The sequence below is a fragment of the Chelonia mydas genome, chromosome 2, assembly GCF_015237465.2.
Source record: "Chelonia mydas isolate rCheMyd1 chromosome 2, rCheMyd1.pri.v2, whole genome shotgun sequence".
NCBI classification, from domain to species: Eukaryota; Metazoa; Chordata; order Testudines; family Cheloniidae; genus Chelonia; species Chelonia mydas.
In genome coordinates, this window is record NC_057850.1 from 223,923,323 (window position 1) to 223,948,044 (window position 24,722).

The 24,722-nt window shown below is 40.8% G+C and overlaps 1 protein-coding gene across 1 annotated transcript in view; it reads left to right on the plus strand.

Moving 5' to 3' along the window:
- The window catches only part of MALRD1 (MAM and LDL receptor class A domain containing 1), a 478,214-nt gene that overhangs the window by 254,798 nt on the left and 198,694 nt on the right, over positions 1–24,722 (plus strand). Inside the window, exon 26 of the mRNA XM_037891563.2 lies at positions 4,258–4,546. Within this exon, the coding sequence (XP_037747491.1) occupies positions 4,258–4,546 (289 nt within the window). The remainder of the gene's footprint in view (positions 1–4,257; positions 4,547–24,722) is intronic.

Consider the following 24,722-nt stretch of genomic DNA (forward strand, 5'->3'; position numbering starts at 1 on the left):
TGTCTAGGTCCCTCTGTATCCTATCCCTGCCCTCCAGCGTATCTACCACTCCTCCCAGTTTAGTATCATCCGCAAATTTGCTGAGAGTGCAATCCACACCATCCTCCAGATCATTTATGAAGATATTAAACAAAACCGGCCCCAGGACCGACCCCTGGGGCACTCCACTTGACACCAGCTGCCAACTAGACATGGAGCCATTGATCACTACCCGTTGAGCCCGACAATCTAGCCAACTTTCTACCCAACTTATAGTGCATTCATCCAGCCCATACTTCTTTAACTTGCTGACAAGAATACTGTGGGAGACCGTGTCAAAAGCTTTGCTAAAGTCAAGAAACAATACATCCACTGCTTTCCCTTCATCCACAGAATCAGTAATCTCATCATAGAAGGCTATTAGGTTAGTCAGGCATGACCTACCCTTGGTGAATCCATGCTGACTGTTCCTGATCACTTTCCTCTCGTGTAAGTGCTTCAGGATTGATTCCTTGAGGACCTGCTCCATGATTTTTCCGGGGACTGAGGTGAGGCTGACTGGCCTGTAGTTCTCAGGATCCTCCTTCTTCCCTTTTTTAAAGATTGGCACTACATTAGCCTTTTTCCAGTCATCCGGGACTTCCCCCGTTCGCCACGAGTTTTCAAAGATAATGGCCAATGGCTCTGCAATCACATCCGCCAATTCCTTTAGCACTCTCGGATGCAACTCGTCCGGCCCCATAGACTTGTGCACGTCCAGCTTTTCTAAATAGTCCCTAACCACCTCTTTCTCCACAGAGGGCTGGCCGTCTACTCCCCATGTTGTGATGCCCAGCGCAGCAGTCTGGGAGCTGTCCTTGTTAGTGAAGACAGAGGCAAAAAAAGCATTGAGCACATTCCTTTCCTTCTTCCTCCTCCAGTATTTAACTCCTGCCTTCTTTCATGCACCCAAACTTGCACACATGAGCATGCATGCATAAAACTACTGGAGGAATAAGGATTTGAGGCCTTTGTAAGAAATATTTTTATGAGACATTCAAAGGAGGAGGCAATGGAAGTTTGAAGGCACAGCTGGGAAGGGGTTTCCAGGCATAGAGGGTGGTGTTGAAGAAGGCCAAGATAAAAGACAGGAGATTAAGGGGTAAAGTTAATTTAGCATTTTGGGTGGAGTAAAGACAAGGTGAAAGATAAAAGGAGATGTGGGCAGAGGTAAGAGAAGCCTAAGTTGTGTAGAGCCCTGAAAGTTAGGGGAAGGAATCTAGTGAATCTTGAGTTTAAAAGCGAGCATTCAGGAAATATAATTTGAATTCATAAATGCAAGATAGAGTAAATCACTGTTAGCATGTAAATATCTACCCAGCTTACTAGTAGAAGTGTCAACCTTTTCAATTTATCCATTTACATGTACATCTACTCAGCAGTTCTTTGCTGTTCTGATCTCAAGACAACCACTCCTCCTCCCGCCATCACCTTGAAGTATCTCCACTACTAATTATATGGCTGAAATTCTTAATCCATCCTCATACAGGAACTTGAGTTCCAGTCCCTTGATTGAAGACAATACCAATGCCTGCCTGGTTGCGCAAATTTTATCTTTTTTTTTTTTCATTTTAACCTGTAAAAGAGGGTGTTTCATTTTTTATATTAGAATTTTGCGGTGATTCATTCTGTTTTGCTGATTTACACCAATACACCTACTTTATCTTAGTTTGATTCCATATAGAAACTAGACATGTCAGGAGAGTAACTATCAGAAATCTTCTTGATGCTGACAATTTAAATTTGATTTTTAAAGAGCCTTTGATTTGAGCTGATTGAGATCCTCTGAGTGTACAGATGCAGAGCTACTCTTTGGATTAGACTGCCTCAGTTCCAAACACATTTCTAAATAGATTTACTGAATTTTCAGATGGAACCTCAGCTCAAGCTTTAACCCCTTACTCAGGTAGTTCATATAGAAAAAGAAGTAATAGTGATTTGGGGAATTTACTTTTAGCAGTTTTGGTTGGTTTGATGTTTTCCAGATCACTTTATTTCACTTTATCTTGTCAAATCCCAAACCCTTTATAGATAAGAAATTCAGGAAATGTTAAACAAAAATGATTAGATTTTATTATACTAATACAACATGAGTAAATCAGTTTGTCAATAGAGAAAAAATAAACTAACCATTAAACATTTAACTTGGAAATTCTGGGCCGTGAACTTATGTTTTCAAATCAGTTTCCTAACAGCCTTCTGAAAAAAGATACTGAAAAAAAATCTTCCCCCATATTGGAAGATGTCTCTGTCTAAATCCTCTTTCATTATGCTCTCAGACTCATAGTCCCACTCCTTTTAACATCTATGTGTAAACAATAAAATATGCTTTGAAGAAATGTAGAATAACTAATGATAAATGGTCCATTGTATGAATATTGATTTATACTGTATATTAAGGGCCAAAAGAATGGAGGAGGGTCACAGCTGGCAACAATTAGCTTTTTCATGAATAAATGTGTTTATCAGGTATTTGGAAATGCCTTTAATCTTTAGGCAGAAGACCTTTTTCCTATTTTGAAACAGTCAAAACCAGGTTTGACACTTTTCAAGCACTTTTTTGAACATCTCTGCAGTTTTGAAGTTTCCTTTTATACAAGTTCTTCAAGAGAACTCAGGTTTGAATCATATTGGCATGCACACATGGCTGGCTGGCTTTGTAAACTGTAGCCAACTGTATTTTGGTGCTCAGAAGTGCTGGTGAGCATCAGTGGTTGAGAGGCAAAGTAGACATGGAATGGAATAAAGAATATAATGAAATAAGGATGATAAAATCTTGTGTTTCACAGAGTACATTGATTGCCTGCAGGGATCAGGAGGGTTCTCTCTCATGCACAGAATTGCATATTTAGCTACATATATATTACAGTGGGAATGGGGATACCATTTACAGTTGATGCCACCAACTGAGATTGGAATCTGAATCTCGTGACCAGTGTATTCATCTGATATACAAAGTCTTATGTTCCACAAAAAATACCTGTTTCAAGGCCCAGGACTGCACCAGTGTAGATCCATTTTCTTGTTTCTTAGCAATGAAGATGAGTCTACATTCCTTGGAGTCAGTGCAGAAGCTACTTAAGTATACACATTAGAGCCATAGCAAAACTCCCATTGACTTCAATGCACTCCCCATTTCAACTACAGAAGATATGCAAATTGCTAAATGTAAAAGGAGGCAGAAGGCAAGGGGGCAAAAAGTGTGGTTAAAAGGCAAGGTATAGTCGAGCCAAAACAGTATCCTTCAAAAAGCAGAAAGTGATGCTAATAGAAAGGAACACAACTTTATGGTAGGTATTCTATGTAATCTGTCATTAAAATCAGTTGGTCTACCGGAGAACTGAAGGATAGTGAGAGTTGAGTCTACGTTTTGTCAAGTGCCAAGATGATCCCATAAATTATAGACCATCAAGTTTTACTGCAGTACCAGGATATTAGTTGAAAATATTGAACTCATAGTTGTAATTTATTTTAAGAAGTCTTTGATAAATCCATCACAAGAGTCTGTTAAGGAGACTAAGCAGTCGTGGAGTGAGAGGTAAAATTATGTCATGGACTAGAATCTTGTTGAAAGAGAACAAAGTATAAGAATAAATGCTTCACAGGCGATGACAACATCTTCCCTTCACTGTGGTTCTTCCTTGTACTTTATCTACTGTTATCCTACTTGAGGACAGTCATCATGTTCAATATTCTGTTTGTCTCTTTTTACTTATGAGTCCTTCTATTTTCCCTACTGTCTCTTGGTAGAGGCTCACTCTGAAGCAATCATACTAGGGTAGGAAAGAGCTCTGTGCAGGTGAGGCACTTCAGAGTCCAGCAACAACACCATAATTAGCCTGAGAAGAGTCACACTTGAGTGATTCAAGATACTCCGCATATGCTAACGGACATTGTTTATACATTGCTCCCTGCCTCTGCTGTGTCATCAGTTTTCAGAGTTTTAAATTTAAATGTGAAATTTGCTCAGAAGAAGTCTACCAGCAGCTCTGTAAGCCCTGAAATATTGGCTTCCAAAATAGCTTTCATTAGTTTACTGAAGGAATAGTTCTACAGATTACTATTAATGATATTTTTCCTTGTGTTTAATTAAAACCCTGGATAATGAATGATTTACCAATTTTGATGCTCTTCTGAGAACTGAGGATGCTTCTGTAGTGAAAACTTGGGATAATTATAATGACAGAGTATACATAATTTTCTCTACTGAGTATTTAATGTCATTACTCTTGGTTGCAGATATTATTTTATTACCATATGCATGGTGTGAACATTGGATCATTAACCATCTATCAGGTGACAGCATCAAACCAAGACAAAATCCTACTCCACCTAACTGGAAACCAGGGAAACTTCTGGCAGAGAAAACTGGTGCTTCTGGATGCAGATGAGGACTTTCAGATCACCTTTGAAGGGCAAGTTGGGAAAGGCTACAGGGGCGACATAGCACTTGATGACATCACATTCACCAAGGAATGTTTGCCATCACCTGACTTATCAGCAGAACCCACAGCACCACCTTCAACAGGTATTAAATAGACTTTCCAGAATCTGATGCTGTGAAATTGCTCAGAGTAGCAAACAAGCTTTGCTTTGATTTTTCTGTTTGGGTTTTTTTAATGGTCAGAAATGAATATAATTTGATGTAGCTCTTTAGTATGTTGACTAAAGTATTGCGTAGAAGAGCTGTTTGGAAAAGTAAATCACTGATCCTGAATCTGCATGACATACTCATCCTGAGCAGGACAAACTCACAGGAGTGGTCCCATTTAAGTCAGCGGGGCTATTCACTTGAAAAATCAAGTGTGAAAGGACAAAGAGTGCAAGGGGCTTGCTTCCCTAGATCCATATGCAGAATGCCAATGGGGAGTATAGGTACAGCTCCCTGCTAGCACCTCCCTGGTACATGTGAGACAAGAGGAAGAGGGCAAACCCCCCTCCCTGCACACTTGCCAGAAGAACTGTTGCAAGGGTGACAGAGCTGCTACTCCAGCATATGCTCCCACTGTAATTAGTGTGCCACCAATCAACACACAGCTTCCAGCATGAACTGAAATTTAAGTCAGACACTAACCCTTAATTTTCATCAATTTTGATTGAGAGTGATTCATAGCCCGTGTGTCAGGAAAAGCTCTTCCTGTTTTTTAGACAGCTTTTGGCAGCTAAGCTCTCAGATGCAATCTATGAATATGCAGCTCTCATTGGGATTTCTGCCATGGCTTGAGGGCGGTATAGGACTCTCAGGATTTTGTATCTTTTGAAGGGAAGGAGTTTATAATGGGTTTCCATTGAATTGGGAGCCTGTTATTTTCCTAAATCTGTTTTCAGAAAGCCTCGTTGAGACAGTGAATTGGGATACAATAAGCTGTAATTCTTATTTTATTGATCTTTTGTTTCACATTTGTTCTTTCCATAAGCATAGTAGTTACCATCAAATTATATAACTACTTGAAAATTATGACAAACAGTTTAAAACAGTCTAGGCTTGGCTGTTGCAGAAACTCTATACTTTTCCTAGAGAATGGTATTTTTCTAATGGTTGATGGTTTGGATTCGCTTTCCTCTTTCTTCTCTTTGGGGTGAGGAAACATTTTTCTTTCTAAAAGGCCCTGTGATTCTGATCTTCAGCATAATATCCATACTAGAGCTGGTCAGAATTCGCTAGATTAAATGAAATATCAAAATATCCTGTTTTGCTGAGACATATTGGTTTCAATGAAGTTTTCATCGGGGTTTGGGGGTGAGACAGGAGACACTCTGTAGCCTGAGGGTGAGAGCATTAGCCTGGGATTCTGCCTGTGTCAGAGCAGAGAGTTTCATCCTATATCACTCTGACTCCAAGACAGCAGGGACTTGAACCTTGGTCTCCCAGATCTCAGCCAGTGCCCTAGCCAGACACGAACACACTCTTGCTTCCTGAATCAAAAAGCTCAGGTTTCAAGCTAAAAACTACTGACAATTTGGTTTTTACAAAAATGGTCAAAATGTTTTGATTGTGTTCCAATGGAAAATCAAAGCGATTTTGAAATCTCAAATGTTGCTGCAAAACAGAACTGTCATCCTCCAGTCATCTCTAATTTCTATCCCTCTTACTGTCCCCTTCCATATATATACATATATATATATATATAGTTCATGCTAACTGCCATGGGTTCTGTGGACACAATGACAGAGTGGCTAGCATTATCAATGACTGAGATTGGTTGCAATGAGATAGTAATTGCCATTAGGTACAGAAAGATGGTAGCTGACATTTGCCATTACTCCCTAGGGTTCATTGAAATCATATGACCTCTGATGCAACATCAACAACAAATTAATTGGAACAAAAGATGTAAAATGTAGTTGTTTCTGTTAAACTGGATTGGACCATTAACAACCATTAGGAAAGTTCTTTGTTTCTCTTCATGAAGGTATTCTATTCCGTTTACCTACACAATCATTTTGAAAATTACAGATGGCACATGTACAAAAATTCTGTTACTTTCTATCTCCCCAGGCTGAGACAGAGCTGGTCAAAATTCTCCAACATTTTTGATTGTGCAATTAATTTTTTAATTTAAACTTTGATTGGGTGGGGAAACAAACACAACTCAAACGTATTTACAGAAATTATTTTAACATTTTTCATCCATATCTAGGCTGCAATAACTTCTACAAAGCAACTATATACAAAAAGATGAGAGATTAGGGCCAGCGTGTGGAACAAAATGACTCCTATCAGTTAGGGGCTGAGGGTGAGCCCTTGGAAGCTATGGCATCTACCTGCCACTTGACTGCCTGGTGACAGGAGGAAATCTTAAATCACAATGACACTATGGTCCCTTGCTTAAAGGCCCATCCTAATTGTCACTCAGTTGTGGAGATTCTGCTACCCACACCAGGAAGTCTGGGGAGAGGCCTCCTCCTCCTCCTCCCACAGTGTCACTTCCCAGTGCTCTCATGGCCACTCCTGGTGGTAGCAGGCAGGTCATGGACTCTGCACCGGGGAGAGGTAAATTGGGTTTTCTGGTAAAGTTAATAGAGTGGAATTTTGGGGAGAGATTTTTTTCTGGTTCTACCTTAGACCTCTTGTGTATGAACTTTGATATTTACTTAATCTCTTTTGTCTCTGTTCCCAATCAGTAAAATTAAGGTATTGTGTTAAGAGTATTGTGTAAAAGAAAGTTAAGAAAGAGTATTGTGTTAAGAGTATTGTGAGGAGTCCATTAATTTGTTTGAGGTGCACAGACACTACACTGATCAATACCATGGAAAAGCCTATAGAAACACAGAAACTCACTATGTGGCTGCTGCTAAAGGATGGTTTTCGTCTTCAGAATTTCATTTACCACACTTTAGGCACTGAGTCAAGCTGGGCTGGAAACTCCATCTTGCACAGTGCATCCAGGTCAGAATTTGTCCCAGGGTGTGCAATGCTTTCAAAATATATCCTTAATACCTCATCAAATCCTTACAATCCATGCCATTCACTGCTCACTTCAATCACAGCCCAGACTCCGTGGCCTTCATTACAGACAAGATCAATACTTGAAAAGTAAAAAACCTGATACTAGTTTGGGCCCAAGAAGTGCATTTGCTGAGGTTTCTAATTCTGTACTCTCTGGTGTTTCTGGACCTGCTGCATTTACAGTAGATGCGAGTCCCTGTGGCAACATTTGAAACTTTAAAAGCTTTGCTTTTGATGGTGAAAGGCTGTTCAAAAATACTTCTATCAAACAAAAGTTATTAAAGCCTAAGAAAAAGCCATGAGGGACCCATTCCTTTGTATGATATATCCAGGATGTAATGGGTACAACTTCAGATGTTCACAGCAATTTCAAAGTAACAGTATGGGGTGTTAGGATTCATCTTAGGATTCATCTTAGCTGACATTATGTTTAGAGTTTATGTAAATATATTTGCGTTTTCTCACCTACAGAATTTCCATTTATCCTGACCAGAGATTTAAACTCTGATTTCCAAAGGTCCCAGGCTAGACCTGCTATTAAGCCATGCTTTTTGCTGCATTATGGACAGTTATGGGGATGGAATTAGTTGCAGGGATTTGGACCCATTGATACCCGTTGATGCTGGGCAGAGGGAAACAAAGCAGCACCTGAAACAGTGCAATTGGGATAAACCAAGATTGAGGCATTTAGTCTTGTTTCCATAGGTTTAATTTTATAAAGACCAGTGGTGTGTTGTCTGTGTATGCAAAGAATGCATTGCAGGCCCCAGGACTGTCTGGCCTCCAAATGCACATGGAGGATGCCATTTGATAGAACAGGAGGAGAGTTGCTCCACCTCGGAGACTGCTAACAGAAACAGGGCAACTGAGAAAGCCAATCACAGGCGTCATCACTCCTGACGCTGCATGGACCAGCTGCAAAGCAGTACGCCCCAAGAGGAGGGGCTGGTGATAGACCCACTAAGGGGCAATAGAACCCCATAGACCAAGCTCATAGAGCTGACTCCAGAAAGACTGTCTGAAAGGCAGGCCACCTTTGCCTTTTTTTTTTCCTCCCAATTCCTCTCTCTCATAAGGGAAAGAACCTCTCTTTTGTCTGTTTGTTTGAGAACGCCTCATGTGCTGCAAACTGGAGTGGGAGGGAGGACAGTATAGATGACAGGCAAGGGGCTGGAGGGGGCCCCTGTTCCCCACATGTCAATACCTGGAGACAGATAGTTACAGCGGCTAATTTTAAAAGAGAACAGAGGTATAATTCTATAACAAGGTACTAGTCTTCTAAGTATTTAAACTCTGTATTTCCCGTTGCTGTCTCTCTCCTTGGTAAATATGCAGTAATATTTAAAGGATGGAGGAGAGAGTTTGACAACTCAAAAAAAAAAAGTCATTTTGAAAGCATTGTCATGGACTGCTGATTAACTGCCTGTCCGCATGGCGCTGCTTAGCAACCACCCCAGACTGGCAAGTCACTGAGAGCTGCTTAGAGTGTTGAGGCTCAGAAACAATCAAGCCTCATTTCAGGGCACTGCTTATCACCTCTTCACTGTATGAATAATGATGGCTATTGTAGTATCTGGAGCTGTTCACACTCTACAATGGTAGCCTGTGTAGGAAGGCAACACTACTTACTCCTTCCACTGTGGCTTTCTTTGCTGTGGGCTGGATTTGAAATGTACAGTCTGCCTTGGGTAAGGGGCAGCACATAGCTGCAGCACTTCTGGAGCAGCCCTGGAAAAGGACTGTGACTCCCCTGCTCTGCCTTTGCTCTGGAGCGTTCGTCCCCTTTTCTGGAGTAGCCTACTCCCCACTATGTGCCTGGCCAGTTCAAGAGGAGACTGGGGGGAGTTGAGCTAAGGTTCTTCCCGTAGTTCATCCCTCTCTGCCCTTTTGCTCACAGGGAGACTATCCAGTGCGTGGTGAGTGCGCCCCATTACACTCCTAAATCCAAGTCAATATACTCACCCTTCTTAGTATGGTAAGGAGGCCTAATGGCCAAAGTCACTGTACTCTCCCCTAATAGCTGGGCAATGCAGTCCAATGGCCAAAGCCAATAGATTTGCCCCTCTTAACAGGGCAGTAAGGTCTAGTAGCTACAGTCAGTAAATTTGCCTCTGTCAGCAGGGCAGTAAGGCCTAATGGCAACAGTCAGTAAATTTACCCCAGTGAGACAGCAGTAAGGCCTAGCGGCCAGAGTCCATAGGTTCACCCCCCATAGCAGGGAAGAAAGGCCTAGTGGCCATTCAGTAAATTCACCCTGGTGAGGCAGGACAGTAAGACCAAGCAGCCAGAGTCAGTCAGGATGGGGGCTGCCACACACAAGAAAGGGGGGTGGCAGCCTGGGTAGGGGGTCCAGGCCCTCCCTCTCTACCAGACCCCAGCCCAGGGCAGGGGCATGTGCTACTGAGTCAGTGGGTGGGGTAGGGGGTCTGACCAAACCACACTGGCTCAAAATTCCAGTTCACTAGCTGGACCCCTATCAAATTCCCCTGGGCTGCTTCCTACCATCATTCTTGCTGTCACGGTCTGGGCATCTCCTTTATCTCCCAGTTCTCTGGTCTGAAAGTCCCCTGTGACTCTGGACTCAGCAAGGTCTCCATAGATACCTTGGAGTCTACCTGGGTTGCAGCATCTCCAGTTCCCATGGCCTCAGGCTCCGGCTGATCTTTGGCTGGAGACAGCAGCATACATCCTTCCTCCCCAGCAGTCAGCTACAACTGAGCTGAGCTGCTCCCTTTTATACCAGTGCACTTGGAGCATGCCTAGTAGAGTGAAGGGGGCATGGTTTCCTCAGCCCACAGTGTAGGCACCGTGTCACAGGGCCATATCAGGCAAGTGTCCCCTGTTCTATTTCCACTATAGCTGGGCTGAGTAGGGGAGGTCAACAGAGGTCACTCCCCTGCACAGCCAAATAATGGCTGCAGAAAAGGTGTGAGGACCTTTCCATTTTATTAAATTTGGTGGAATTGATATTCCACCAAATGGAATTTCCATTTGGTGGAATATTAATAGATCTTAGAGTTAGAGTGACCCATTTTGCATTTTCATCTATTAATTGTTATTATTATTATTATTTATTTGTGTTACCGTAGTGCCTAGGCACCCTAGTCATAGAGCAGGACCCCATTGTGCTAGGCACTGTACAGACGCAGACCAAAAAGGCGTTCCCTTCCCCAAAGGGCTTGTAAAATGGCAAGACAAGATAGGGAAGAACAAGTAAACAATGAAACAGTATTGGGCAGCTTAACCAATGGTGGTCTCTGTGCACCAGCAGCCTAACTGTTGTCAAGTTTTTCATATACATCATAGGAAAGAGTTTAGAGGAGGAATTGAAAGTGGATAATGAGGTAGTTTTCGGGATGTTCATTGGAGCTTCTCCCAAGCTTGTGGAGTAGCAGGGAAAAGAGCAGAAAGGTGCTTATCTGAAAATTTAACAAATAGGCAATGGAAGCTGGCATCAGAGGCCAATCAGAGGCAAGCATTGACACCTCAGTTGTGACTGAAAGATGATAGATGAATAGCGGAGATTGACTATGAACAGCTATGTAAGTGAATACAAGCAGCTTATGTTAGATGCAATAGAGAAGGGGAAACCAGTAGAGGAATGCAAAGAGAGAGATGACATGGTCAAAGTGACAGGCTAGGAAAATTATTCTGAATGGGTAGGAGTAGGGCAAGGTTGCATTTGTCAAGGCCAGAGAGAGAGAGAGATGTTGCCATAATCAAGATGCAAGATGATGAGAACCTGGACAAGAGTTTTAGCAATGTGGATGGATAGGAAAGGTCATCTCTCAGAGATATTATGCAGAGAAAATGGGCAAGAATTAGATATAGCCTGGATGTGAGGACCAAGCAAGAGTCTGAGTCAAAGATGATGCATAAATTATGGGCCTGAGTGACAGGAAGGATCTTGATGCCATCCACCGTGATCAAGAAAGGAAGGGGTAGAGAGGTCTTTCGGGAGAAGATTAGGTGCTCTGTTTTAGCCATGTTGAGCTTGAGCTGGCAGCTAGACATTCACAAGGAGAGGTCAGAGAGACAGACTGAGATTTTAATTTGAACAGAAGGAGACTGATCTGAAGTAGAGAAATAGAACTGTGAACCATCTGCATAGTGATGGTAGTGGAATTTGTCTTTGTAGATGAGCTCATCCAGAGTTAAGGTAGAGAGGGAGAAAAGAAGGGAACCCCCATAGAGAGTTGGAGGAGAGATGAGGAGGGTCCTCTGAAGGACATGCTGAAAGAGCTATTAGAGATGTAAGAGGAGAACCAGGACAGAGACACAGAAGCCCAGGGAGGACAGGATTTCAAGAAGAGGAACCAAAGGTGATAGTGCCCAAGGTGGCTGACAGGTCAAGGAGGATGAGGATGGAGTACTGATACAGAGCTTTAGCTAGAAAGAGGTCAATAGAGACTTTGGCAAGAGCAGTTTCAGGACAATGCAAGGGTTGGAAGCTGGGTTGGAGAGGGCCTAGGATTGATTTGGAGGAGAGAAGCTCCAGAACGCACTTGTAAACAGCTCATCTCTCTTTCATCTCTAAACTCACTGAATGGGCTGGGTTTTTTTAAGGTGGGAGAGACGAAAGCATGTTTGTATTGTGAGGGGACGAGCCAGAGGAGAGTGAGAGGTTAAGGAGAAGAGTAAGGTAGGGAATGAGGATGGGCACAAGGGAGATCAGAATAAGGAAGAGAATGGGGTCACTGGAGCAAGTGGAGAAGTTAAAGGGGGAAAGCAGATGAGAAACTTCTACAACAGTGAGAAGGAGGAGAGAGTTGTAAGGGGAGAAAGGAGAAGTGTATCTGGCATTCTTACCTTGACTAGGCTACAGTTCAACATTGACTTGGCTATAATTGTAGTTGGGAAGGTGTGTAGGATCACTATTTAATGTAATATTTGTATTTATTTGAACATAGCCATGGATGTGCATGACACTTTACAGACATAACACGGTAGGTCCCCATCTCAAGGAGCTTATAATCTATGACAAAACAGTAGGGGGGATGACATCACCCATGTGGGGAGAAGATAAAGGGAGAATGAGTGTTACAAAATATGAGCTTGTGAGGCTATTTTTGTATGTAATTTTATGCACAACATTCATTCTTATGTCATTGATTCAGGGATGGGAGTCATCGTTGTAAAAGGTTTCAGAGTAACAGCCGTGTTAGTCTGTATTCGCAAAAAGAAAAGGAGTACTTGTGGCACCTTAGAGACTAACCAATTTATTTGAGCATGAGCTTTCGTGAGCTACAGCTCACTTCATCGGATGCATCCGATGAAGTGAGCTGTAGCTCACGAAAGCTCATGCTCAAATAAATTGGTTAGTCTCTAAGGTGCCACAAGTACTCCTTTTCTTTTTATCGTTGTAAAAGTAATAAGACACCAAAGATTCATGTTACAGTGTTCGGTGATTAGTGTTTATGAACCATCTTCAGCACTCAAGCTAGAGTGCTTTGGCACCACAAAAAAATACCACATTTACTACATATGGAATAATGTTACACTAAAAATTCTCTCAAGACATTCAGTTAACAGACAGACATTGGGGGACATGACCTTGTGTGGGTGAGTGTGTTTCAGATAAGATTATTGTAGACTCATAGTGCACAAAGCTGTATCTCTAAATGTTTTACAGAATTCAATAATGAAGTTAACATTAAAATAAATGACAGCAAGGGGAGAGAAATTAAGAGGTAGAAGATGATCTTGAATTGCCAAATTCTGTCAATTGCCCTCAATCTTGTGTATCCAAAAATCCTCTGGGTATTCACCATGACCCTGTTTTCACATATACTGATGTGGCTTATTGCTACAGCAAGATTAAAAAAGATTTAGACACGTACAAATAAGAATAGCCTCTGCAGTTACACTAAAATACAATTATGAGAGCTTCAGAGTATAAAGTAATCTTCAGCTAGAGTCAGGAAAGAAATTTCTCCCTATGCACAATTAATTGAATTACAGAGGGTTTATATCTTCCTCTGAAGCATCCAGGACTGGGCACTGTCTGAAACAGAGTACAGGATGAATAATAAACAGAATGATAATACATGCTTAGAGCATGTTGTCGAGCAAATCTTGAAGGGGAAAACTGCTTCTAAAATTGCACCCACAATTTCTGTCTGCACCTAAAATTGTACAAGTGTAACTAACTTTCAGGTAAAAATAGGCTGTAGACATCTGACTTCCAGAGTGTTCCTGCAATGGTGATAGAGTCTATATTATTTTATTCTCACCTTTGATTGCTGTGTACTCACAAAATTGCAGGTGCTATATTAGGAGGCCAGGTGAGGCCCATTTGAAAATGTGTCCTTTATATTTGTAAGGCAGTACACACTCTAATCTTAATATCGCTCTGTCAGGAAGGTAAGTAAAGACAACTATCCTCTTTACAGAATGGGTAAAATTGAGATAGAGGTTAAGTGACTTGTCTAGAGCTACATAGTCAATGGCAGAGCTGGGATTAAGACTTGGGAAGTCCAAAGATGGCAGCTGAATCCATTGGACTTTGGGAAAGGGTAGAACCACCAATAGACTATTCTGGTATAGGACAAAATCTGTTCCCTGTTTTTTGGACTATTGCAGTTTAGATTAGTGATCCTAAAATCTGAAAGTTCATGATGGTTGTCAATTTAACCTCGATAAAAATGAAAGTTATGTCAATTATAAGTCTACCTATTTTGACAGTTTCAATTACGAATATAACATGGTCTGATATGAGATGATGAAACAAAATTCCTACAGCATAAAAGTGTTTCTTGAATTATAACTGAACTTTGTGTGTGAAAAAAGATGTCTGAAATTCAACTTGTCCCAGCTCCACTGCAGTAATTATAAGACAATCCAAAGGAGGCAGTAACAGCAGTCTGCTGTGTAAATTCTCTTCTAGATGTCTTTTTACTTTGGCTTGAGTTCAAAGTGGTTCTGCAAAGTACAGTAGACTCAGAAAGAAAATGAAAATCAAATAATCTACCTTCTTCTGTAGGATGGGCAAAGCTAGGATATAATTTCACACAAAAAATTACTTGACCAAGATGTGTTCTTCATTTTGTTCTCATCTGGTATGTGTTTACTGCCTTATTAACAAATACAGAAATGTGAATTTCTAATTTGGCCAGGAATGACCTTCCCAAATGAATCTGTCATAAGAGTCCACTGTATTAGCAATTTTCAGTTTTACAATTATAGTTAATTTTAATAGCATGAGATTAAAGTTGATAACTTAATAGAGATGTTGTAGGTACTGTAATAGTACAGTAGCAGGTTTAAAGTCATCTGCTGTACATAATACAATGCCGCCTCCTGAAACTAAGACAAGATTTTTCCTGTACTTAGAAAAATAGAAGAATGTGGAAGTAATGTAGAATGAGTGGGTTATTGTTGTAGCTTCACACTATAACAGTCCTCAGCGTAAGTGATCCAAGACTGATTATATGCTGAACAACTCATTTAATATCTTGGTAAGGTGTTCTGAAGGCAATTCTCTCCTATAGCAAGGAGTGCAAGCTACCTATGTTGCCTGGAATTTCATACTTTTCAGACCCTCGTGTATCTTCTCCAGCCAAGCTCCAACTATATCTCATTACATCAGTTTAGCTTGTTGCATTAATTAAAACATACATAATTTTGGATCCAGTTATTTCATTCCATATGTGTATTGTATTTTTTTAAATAAATTCAAAGGCAGTTGAAGTCTCACAGATAGATCTACAATCTTATTGGCATTTACCCCGAGACAATGTTTGTTCTTTTTTAGCACCACTTGAACTCAGAACACCTGTCACTTAAAACAAAACAATCTCCCATCTAAACTGTTTCCTTCTTTCCCTCAGCTCTGGAATGCCCCCTCTGAAATTACTCTGGACATCAATGTTAGTTCAGGATCAGTGGCAGGTTTAGGAAGCAATACTTCATGACCCATTAGGGCTAGAAACAGGAGATTCTCTTCTTACCAGAGGGGCACAGAATTTGCTATTAAGTCACAATACAGCGGGCTTTAAAACTGAGACACTGGTATATATGGAAAAGCTCTTTTAGTTCACTTTTAAAGAATTCTAATATTTGTTGTAATTTTATCTCATGCTGAGACCTGTACAGTTTTGCATGTAGCATCGAAGGGAGCCAAGCTGAACAGGTTGAGTAATATGAAAAATTGTGGCAATATGTTTTTAATATACTCAAACATCTTAAAAATAGTTTTACTGTAAGGCAAGTGGTGGGTGCAGAATGCATGATAGCATGGTGTGGTATAAAGACCTGACCGGCACTTAATTGGGATGACCAGCATGATTCACATGTGGTTTGACCACTTTTGAGTAATGTGGTCACCCCAGTCACATGCTGATAAAACTTTAACGACACAGCACTCCATCATGTTCTCCTTCTTTTTATATTTATATATATATATATATATATACACACACACACACACAGAGTCACACATTACCTTGTAAAAATAAGTCTAAAGAATTAAACTGCTGTGGTTAGTCATTCTTGGATCTAATACATTAAATGTAAGAATGAAAGAACATTCAGATCTATAGTGAGATCAGAGCATGGTTTGACCCATAATTAATTAAGGCTTTGAGAGCGGGACAATAGAATATGATTAATGTCATCTGTAGCCCTTTGAAATGTGGCACAGTCAGCACTCATTTTTCTCTTTGTCAAAGAACTTTAGTACCAGATAAGTATCTTGGCCCTTGGGCATCCAGAATACATTGAAGGGAAATGTGTCACACCTCTGACATGTGACAGGTCAGGAGGAATTACTCCTCAAGGCAGTAACTTTGCAATTGAATGGTCTTTGAAAAACTGCAGTTAACAAAGCACATTTAAGGAGCTTGTATTAATTTGTGTGCATGCATGGGGCAAACTCATGATTCCTCTGAGGCAATGGTCTGCTGAGGGAGCAGGGATACTGTCTGGTAGGTGGTTGTGGGAGTCGTCATGGCTTTAAAACCCACAATGCCTCCACTAATGCAGGGGGACCCCACCGGGGAGTAGCTGTTGCTACACTTTTGGAACAGCATAACCAGCACTGTTCTGCCAATACAGCTCTGTCAGCACTGGGGGGGCATAGTGAATAGACCATGTCTGCATCCAGCCCAATCCTTTCTGGGGCCACTAGTTTTGCTGGCAGCACTAACTCTCTTCTCCCACTGGGTTCTCCAGATCCTGTATCTAAAGTCTGCCTCTGCATGGATGGATTGGAAAAGTGAGGAAGAGTGCCCCTTCCCCACTGTAATGCACCTTCTGAGAACCAGCCATAAATTGTCCTACAGTATATTTACTGTGGTACCTGCAAACAGATAGCCATAAAAACATCACATATAAGCCTTTCATGGCGGGGATTGACATGTTTCTGTTTTGTACAGCACCCAATAAAATGGGAGCCCCCAATCCCATTTTTGGGCTTGTAGGTGCCTATGGATACTACTAACTACTGACACACAGAGATAATGAAGCTATAGTATGGAGTATATTTTAATTAAGATTCATGGAAATAGCTAGATCAACTGCCTCCCTTCTAGATGCTCAGTTGCTCACATGCAGGGCTTGTCTACCTGAGGGATTCTTGTGCCAGTGTAGCTGATTTGAAACCAAAGGAAGTGCTAGCCCTGTTTTATACTAGTGCATCACATTTGGCTGGCATTTGAACCATTGTAGATACTAGTGCAAAAAATCTCTAGTGTAGATGAACTACATGTATGTGAAAGCAGGGAATGAATGGGCTTCCCCTGATATCTAATGAGGAGCTGAGGGAAAAGACTTCAGGGTCAGACCGTATTTCCATAGACACACTATTCTTATCTTGGTGTTCAGCAAACAGAGCAGCTTTGCCGAAGTGATCAATTTTTGCTGGCAGTGGGTTACAATTCACTTTAGCATTGAATGCAGGGGTAGTGAAATGTTGTTATCCTTATTGTATGAGTAAACGGCGGCAGAATTGTACTTAGCCTGTGCTGCTGTGCTGATCACCCTAAACTGAACCTCACTTGCTAAGCAGGAGGTAGGGATGCCAGGTCACAGTCAAGCAGAGAGGGGTGGGGACTGGCATTCCTATAGGGTGGTGTGGACCCTGCTTAAAGACTCCTAGACATCATTTGACACTAACCTCTGTAGTGTTTAAAGACAGGGATGATTGGACTCAATTGAGAGTCCTTGTTTCTGGCCACTCATTACTAAATCTAAAATCACTGAGCAGGCCTAGGGGGTTAAGCTTTAGACCTGGTGTGGGGACAGTGTTGCAGTGAAAGAAAAATGTGTAGGCGGCACTACTGGTGAGGTTCCCAGGTACGCAGTGAAATCACGAAGAGCTGGGTTAAGTGGCGGAATCTCAGAACATGGCGTCGCAGAAGTGGCAGTGAGCGGCAAGCAGCAGCAGCGACAGTGAGGGCAGACCTGAGGGGCAGCCGAGATAGTCATGACGGCAGAGATAACAGCAGCAGCAGCGAGCCAGCTGTATCAGCAGCGGCACTGCTTGACATCCCCACCTTTCAGGGTGGGAGGTGAACCCATGTGAACACACCTCTGAACGATCTGTCTCTCTGACCAAACACAACCAACTGTTAGTCAGGTGCAATGGAGGGAAAGGACAGTGGTGGGCTAAAGGGACATTCATTTGTTGGAGTTTCACAGTGCAAGGTGGGAAACTGAGGCAAAGGACACTACCCAGTGTATTGTGGAGTAGGTGTTTGTTTATGGTCACATGCTTTTGAATCATGGTTGCGGTGTTTTCCCAAATTAATGCTGGGCTTCCTTTCTCTGTTAATAAAAGTTTTGTTATACATAGACTCAGTGTTTGCCAGTGGGAGGCACCCAGTGGTGGTGTTTAATTTTCCCAGATTACTGTGGGGGGGGCTTGAGCCGGTTCAGTTTTGTATTGTTATGAGGTATCGCTAGATATTGAAGCTGGCCCTTGTTGCTGCCGACACCACCTAACAGGTTACATTTTGGGGGGGCTTGTCCGAGATCCCTGGTTGAGCGCCCTTCACAAGCTTATTTTGAATAAGCCATTAATTTGGGGGAAACAATGTTATATTTTTGGGAAATCACAGTCTGTATAATGGCTGTATACATGTTAGAGGATTGATGCTTATAGTAACAGGGATACCTGAGGCATTCAATGAGGGCTCAATAGAATCTGCTTTACCGGCAGCCACAGAATGCCTGAGCAAGTGCAGAATGTGTGGGCACATGTTTACGAGTGAGGATGGTGCCTTTGTAGCACTCTGTGAGTTGTTCATGGCTGTGGAAGCTTTACAAGTTCCAAGTGAGCTAGCAGTGGCAGATGCCCCATGGAAGCTGGTAGTGCTGGAAGCCAGTCCCTGCTGGCTCCTGCCTCAGATATAGAGTTGTTAAAGGAAATGTCGGCCCTCTTAAGGAAAGAGGGAAACACTCTGGCTGATATGCCGGGTTTGTTGGGCCTTGACCCAACAGTCCCAGGCCTGGGGGCTGCAGGCTCACCTAATGTAAGGGCAAATGCTCTGGAGCAAGCATTGGAAAAGGTTGTGTAGCCCCATCCTGAGTCAAACCCATATCATAAGTTAAGGTTATTCTCCACAGAGGGTATGTCATAGTGCTCCTGGACTTTCCAGAGAAGTGTAGTAAGAGAAGAAGTGGACACCACTGCACTACTATGCCCCACCCTAAAGCAGTCAGTAACGTGTCTGTGCTGATAGGGACCAACTCACGTATCTCCAAGGTACTTGCTGATTACTGCAAACGGCAAGCTGCTGACCAGTATGTAAACATCTGATGATCCACAGGCTTTGTGCTGCAGCCTATAGAGATATCAACACTAAAAAGGAGATATCTGAGCTACCAATGGGAGCACTGAGGTATATGGGCATGACCCCTTTAGTGGTGCCTGCAAGAACCGAGAGAGAAGTGCCTGCCATGACTACTTGCCTAAAAGGCAGTAAAAGGACATGAGCAATGGTAGAGCAGCTGACAGAAGGAGGGCTCCCTGAAGGAGTAGTGCACTGATCCCCTGGAGGTACATAATCTTACCTCCGGAAAGGTGACTATACCGATTGCTAATGAAACAGGCTGTGATATTGTAGTGAAACAAAGGCAGAAGATAGCAGACCTCTCTGAGCCCAAAACCCATCATGGAACCACAGTGTGAAGCCCAGTGTATAATGATAGACCCTGCAAGGTTTGACTTTGGAGATTCACCATTGCCTGAGGATCGGAGGAATTGCCTAAGGAATGAACTTTGTGAAAGGTCCAAGGTATTCTCACTGCATGAGTAGGATCTGAGATGTGCAAAGGGAATGGGATACATCATCAGACTACAAGACTCAGGACCCTTCAGGGAGCGATCTAGGAAGATTGCTCTCTCAGAGATGGAGGATGTGCAGCCTTATCTTCAGCTGCTTGCAGATGGCATTGTCGAAGAATCCCACAGCGCATACACCTTCATTATTATTGTGGTAGTCCCTAAGAAGAGTGGGAAAATCGGGATGTATATTGACTACCGAACCCTAAATAGGCACACTGTAGTTGACCAGTAGACCATGCTGTAAGTACAAGATGGCTTGGACTGTTAGCTGGGGAGGCAGTGATTCTCTGTGTTGAATCTTTGAAGTGGATACTATCAGATACCTCTGGGAGAAGAAGATAAGGAGACGACAGAGTTTATCTGTCCTTTTAGGTTTCTATCCGTTTGAATGCGTGTCCCACTTCTAAAAGTGCTAGATGAGTTGGAAGCATCAGGACTGAAGCTTTCAATTGATAAATGCCAGTTTGTAGAACATCAGTCAAATACGTGGGTCACATTGTATCTCGAGGGTGCGAGTATTAATCCAGATAAAATAAAAGGGCTCACTATATGGCCGCACCCACGTAATTACAGAGAGCTCAAGACCTCCCTAAGATTTAGCGGCTACTATCTAAATCTGCTACCGGAGATTTGTGAAGAATTTTGCTACCATAGTAAAGCCACTGAATGATCTTACTGGGGATATCAGTCCAACAAGAACAAATCTAAGACCAAGGATAATGAGAGCTTCCCAAGCCTCCTGAGATACTGTGGCCCCTTGGAGCCCTTTGACTTTAATGGGTTTTGGAATAGGTCCTTAGTCTCTGCCTCTCTGAGCAGACCTTTTGTTGTTCTGGAGTCCTGCCCGACACCACCATTCTTGTCCACTGCACAACAGTGAAGCTGCTCCCAGCATAGATACTGCACATGCTGCAGCTAATAATTTTTAAGAGGGACATATTCAGGAATGCAGAATGAGAATCAAGGAATCAGACTCAGATTTGATGCTCAATTATAACTGGTATCATGGTAATTCCCACTTGAGGACATCTGGGCCAGATTCATACAAGGAGAGGGACAGAAGAGGTTTGGGGAAATGCTTTGTATCACCTCAGGCTAGGGCTGAAGCTTCTCACACAGCATGTTTCTAGATACTGTGGAGCCACAGATCAGCATTGACAACTGAGCTAAAAGATTAAATTTGCTACTCAGTTCAATTCTGGAAGTAATAATAATAATTAGGGCTGTCAATTAATCACAGTTAACTCACGTGATTAACTCAAAAAAATAATCGCGATTAATCGCACTGTTAAACAATAGAATAGCAATTGGAATTAAATTTTTTGGATTTTTTCTACATTTTCAAATATATTGATTTCTATTACAACACAGAAAACAAAGTGTACAGTGCTCACGTTATATTATTTTTATTACAAATATTTAACTGTAAAAATGATAAACAAAGAGATAGTATTTTTCAATTCACCTCATACAAGTACTGTAGTGCAATCTCTTTATCATGAAAGCGCAACTTACAAATGTAGATTTTTTTTGTTACATAACTGTTCTCAAAAACAAAACAATGTAAAACTTCAGAACCTACAAGTTCACTCAGCCCTACTTCTTGTTCAGCCAATCGCTAAGACAAACAAGTCTGTTAACTTTTACAGGAGATGCTGCTGCCTGCTTCTTATTTACAATGTCACCTGAAAGTGAGAACAGGCATTCACATGGCACTTTTGTAGCCGGCGTTGCAAAGTATTTATGTGCCAGATATGCTAAACATTTGTATGCCCCTTCATGCTTCAGCCACCATTCCAGAGGATATGCTTCCATGCTGATGATGATCGTTAAAAAATAATGTGTTAATTAAATTTGTGACTGAACTCCTTGGGAGGCTGGGGGTGGTAATTGTATGTCTCCTGTTCTGTTTTACCCACGTTCTGCCATATATTTCATGTTATAGCAGTCTCGGATGATGACCCAGCACATGTTTGTTTTAAGAACACTTTCACAGCAGATTTGACAAAATGCAAAGAAGGTACCAATGTGAGATTTCTAAAAATAGCTACAGCACTTGACCTAAGGTTTAAGAATCAGAAGTGTCTTCCAAAATCTCAGAGGGACGAGGTGTGGAGCATGCTTTCAGAAGTCTTAAAATAGCAACACTCAGATGTGGAAACTACAGAACCTGAAACACCAAAAAAGAAAACCTTATGGTGGTGGCATCTGACTCAGATGATGAAAATAAACATGCATTGGTCCGCACTGCTGTGGATCATTATTGAGCAGAAGCCATCATCAGCATGGACGTATGTCCTATGGAAAGGTGGTGGAAGGTGAAGGGACATATGAATATTTAGCCCATCTGCAACGCCGGCTACAACAGTGTCATGCAAACACCTGTTCTTGCTTTCAGGGGACATTGTAAACAAGAAGCGGGCAGCATTATCTCCTACAAAATAGCATTATCTTCTGTAACCAAGTTTGTTTGTCTGAGTGATTGGTTGAAGCAGGACTGAGTGGACTTGTAGGCTTTAAAGTTTTACATCGTTTTATTTTTCAATGCAGTTATTTTTTGTACGTAATTCTACATTTGTAAGTTCAACTTTCATGATAAAGAGATTTCACTACAGTATTTGTATGAGGTGAATTGAAAAATACTATTTCTTTTATTTTTACGGTGCAAATACTTACAATAAAAATAAATATAAAGTGAGCCCTGTACACTTTGTATTTTGTGTTGTAATTGAAATCAATATATTCAAAAATGTAGAAAACATCAAAAAATATTTAAATAAATGGTATTCTGTTAATGTTTAACAACGCGATTAATTGTGCGATAAATCATGATAATTTTTTTATCGCACAATTAATCACAATTATTTTCATCACTTGACCGCCCTAATAATAATAATTTTAATAGTTAATAAAACCCCAAGATGATGGAAATAAATGGGATTAAAAGAATCCATAGCCATCCAACCTTTCCTTTCTTGTTTAATCTATTTTGCTTTACAGAATAGCTTTGAGTTCTCTCAGACTTTAATGTAGCTGAAATCTGAATTAAAGAAAGACTGTTTCATGTAAGTTAACCAACACCAGCATTTTACCACCCAGATGCATCCATCAATACTGCTTTTTTCCTCTTACTAAAGAAATGTATGAATTGGCTATATAAAATGTTATATGGCACTGTTACCTTGATGCTATTATGGCTAAGCCTGAGGGCATGGAAACTATAATTTACATGGTTTGCGAAAGAACAGAATGTGCCTTGTATGATAGAAGAGTTGCAGTGCAAATGTTTGCAGTAAATTTCATTGCACAAGGCTGAATTAAGTTGCAAGGCCAGATGCAAGCACGATATTAGCCAAATGTCTGTCTTCTAATAGCTGATTTTTATAACCACACAGTATACTATATTCTCCAGTTTTGTTTATCATTTAGTTTCCAAAGAGTTATTGTCAATGGTACAAAGAAAAAAGGAAAGCAGACGGTCCAGTGAATGCTGCCTTCCAGTTGGACAAAAATGTCTTCAGAATGCCACTACTTGAGGATAATGCTTTCATTCCAAGCCATGGAAAAATATTTTGACTAATATGTATGTATATAATATATAAAAATCTATAAAACAATAGAATGCATGGATCACACATTTTTATCTAGTACTATTTGGAATTTTCTGTAACCAGGAGAAGAGAGTAGAGTTGTTATTTTAAGCCTCTTTAAATGTTTTGGCATCACCAGCACTCTGGTTGGTATAAATACAATGAAAACTGTCTTAAGAAACTAGTTAAGGGGAACAATAAAAATCAGCTGACTAAAGGAAATGATTTACTACTAAAAGTGAAGAACTGTACCCAGTGTATGTCGGAAATTTGGGGTGATGTCTTAAAACTAGAGCTGTGTGAAGAATTGATTTTTCCCCCCACTGGCAATTAAAAAAAAATCAGTTTAACTCCCAAAAGATTTTTTTTGCAACATTTTTACAAATCAAAAGTCAAAGAATAGTTTCAGGTGGAACAAAACATTTAGTATGACACAAAACAAAATGTTTTGTTTCAAATATGAGCTTTTAAAAATATTTGAATTTTTTAAAATGAAATAGAAGGAAATTTAGAAATAAAGTGATTTCAAATGGAAACCTTTGTTGCTGAAAAATGTTGAAAGAAAGTATTTTGATTTTTTTTTCACAATTTTTTTTTACGAAAACAATCTGGCAAATTCAACATGAATTACTGAAATTTCTGAGTGAACCCAAATTTGAGTCTTTCTGAAGAAAAGTTACAGTTGAAAAATTTTACCCAGCTCCTCTTAGAACATGATGTTGCCCAATATAAATGTTTATCTTGTACATATTCAATTGTCTGAGGCATTTCTTGTGTGTCTAATGTGAGATTTGTATTTACATACATAGAGCAAATTCCTACTCTCTTTCTCTCTCTCTCTCTCTCCCTTTATATATACATATGTGTGTGTGTTTCTAGTAACATTCTACCAAGATGCATATGTTACCAGGTGACTAGATATTGGAACTGACCAGAGTTGGTAGCGGGAACCCATTAGTCCTACATTAGTCCAAAAATGAACAGAATAAGAATTAAGAAGTGCAATTTTTTTGTTCAGTTTCTGAATGTTGTTTATTATAATTTCATGTTAGTCCAGGTTGTTTAGTTAAAAATGATAGTTTGAGATTAGCAAGATAATTAATATTCCCGTGTATGGTTCATTTAATAAACCATTAGAGTAATTGCACGGCTTAATTGCAAATATTGGTAGGTTTCCATCTCATATATAGTAAATAGTATAGCATGGGAGAAAAGTTCTTAAAACCTTTGCGATTAAACAATTTAGACAAACAAGGGTCACATCAAATGAATATTTTTAAGTAGGACAATTCATTTTATTTCCTATGTGGATACAAAGCTGAGGGGACACAAAATACCTAAATAAATAAAACTATCAACGTATAAATAGATGCTCCAT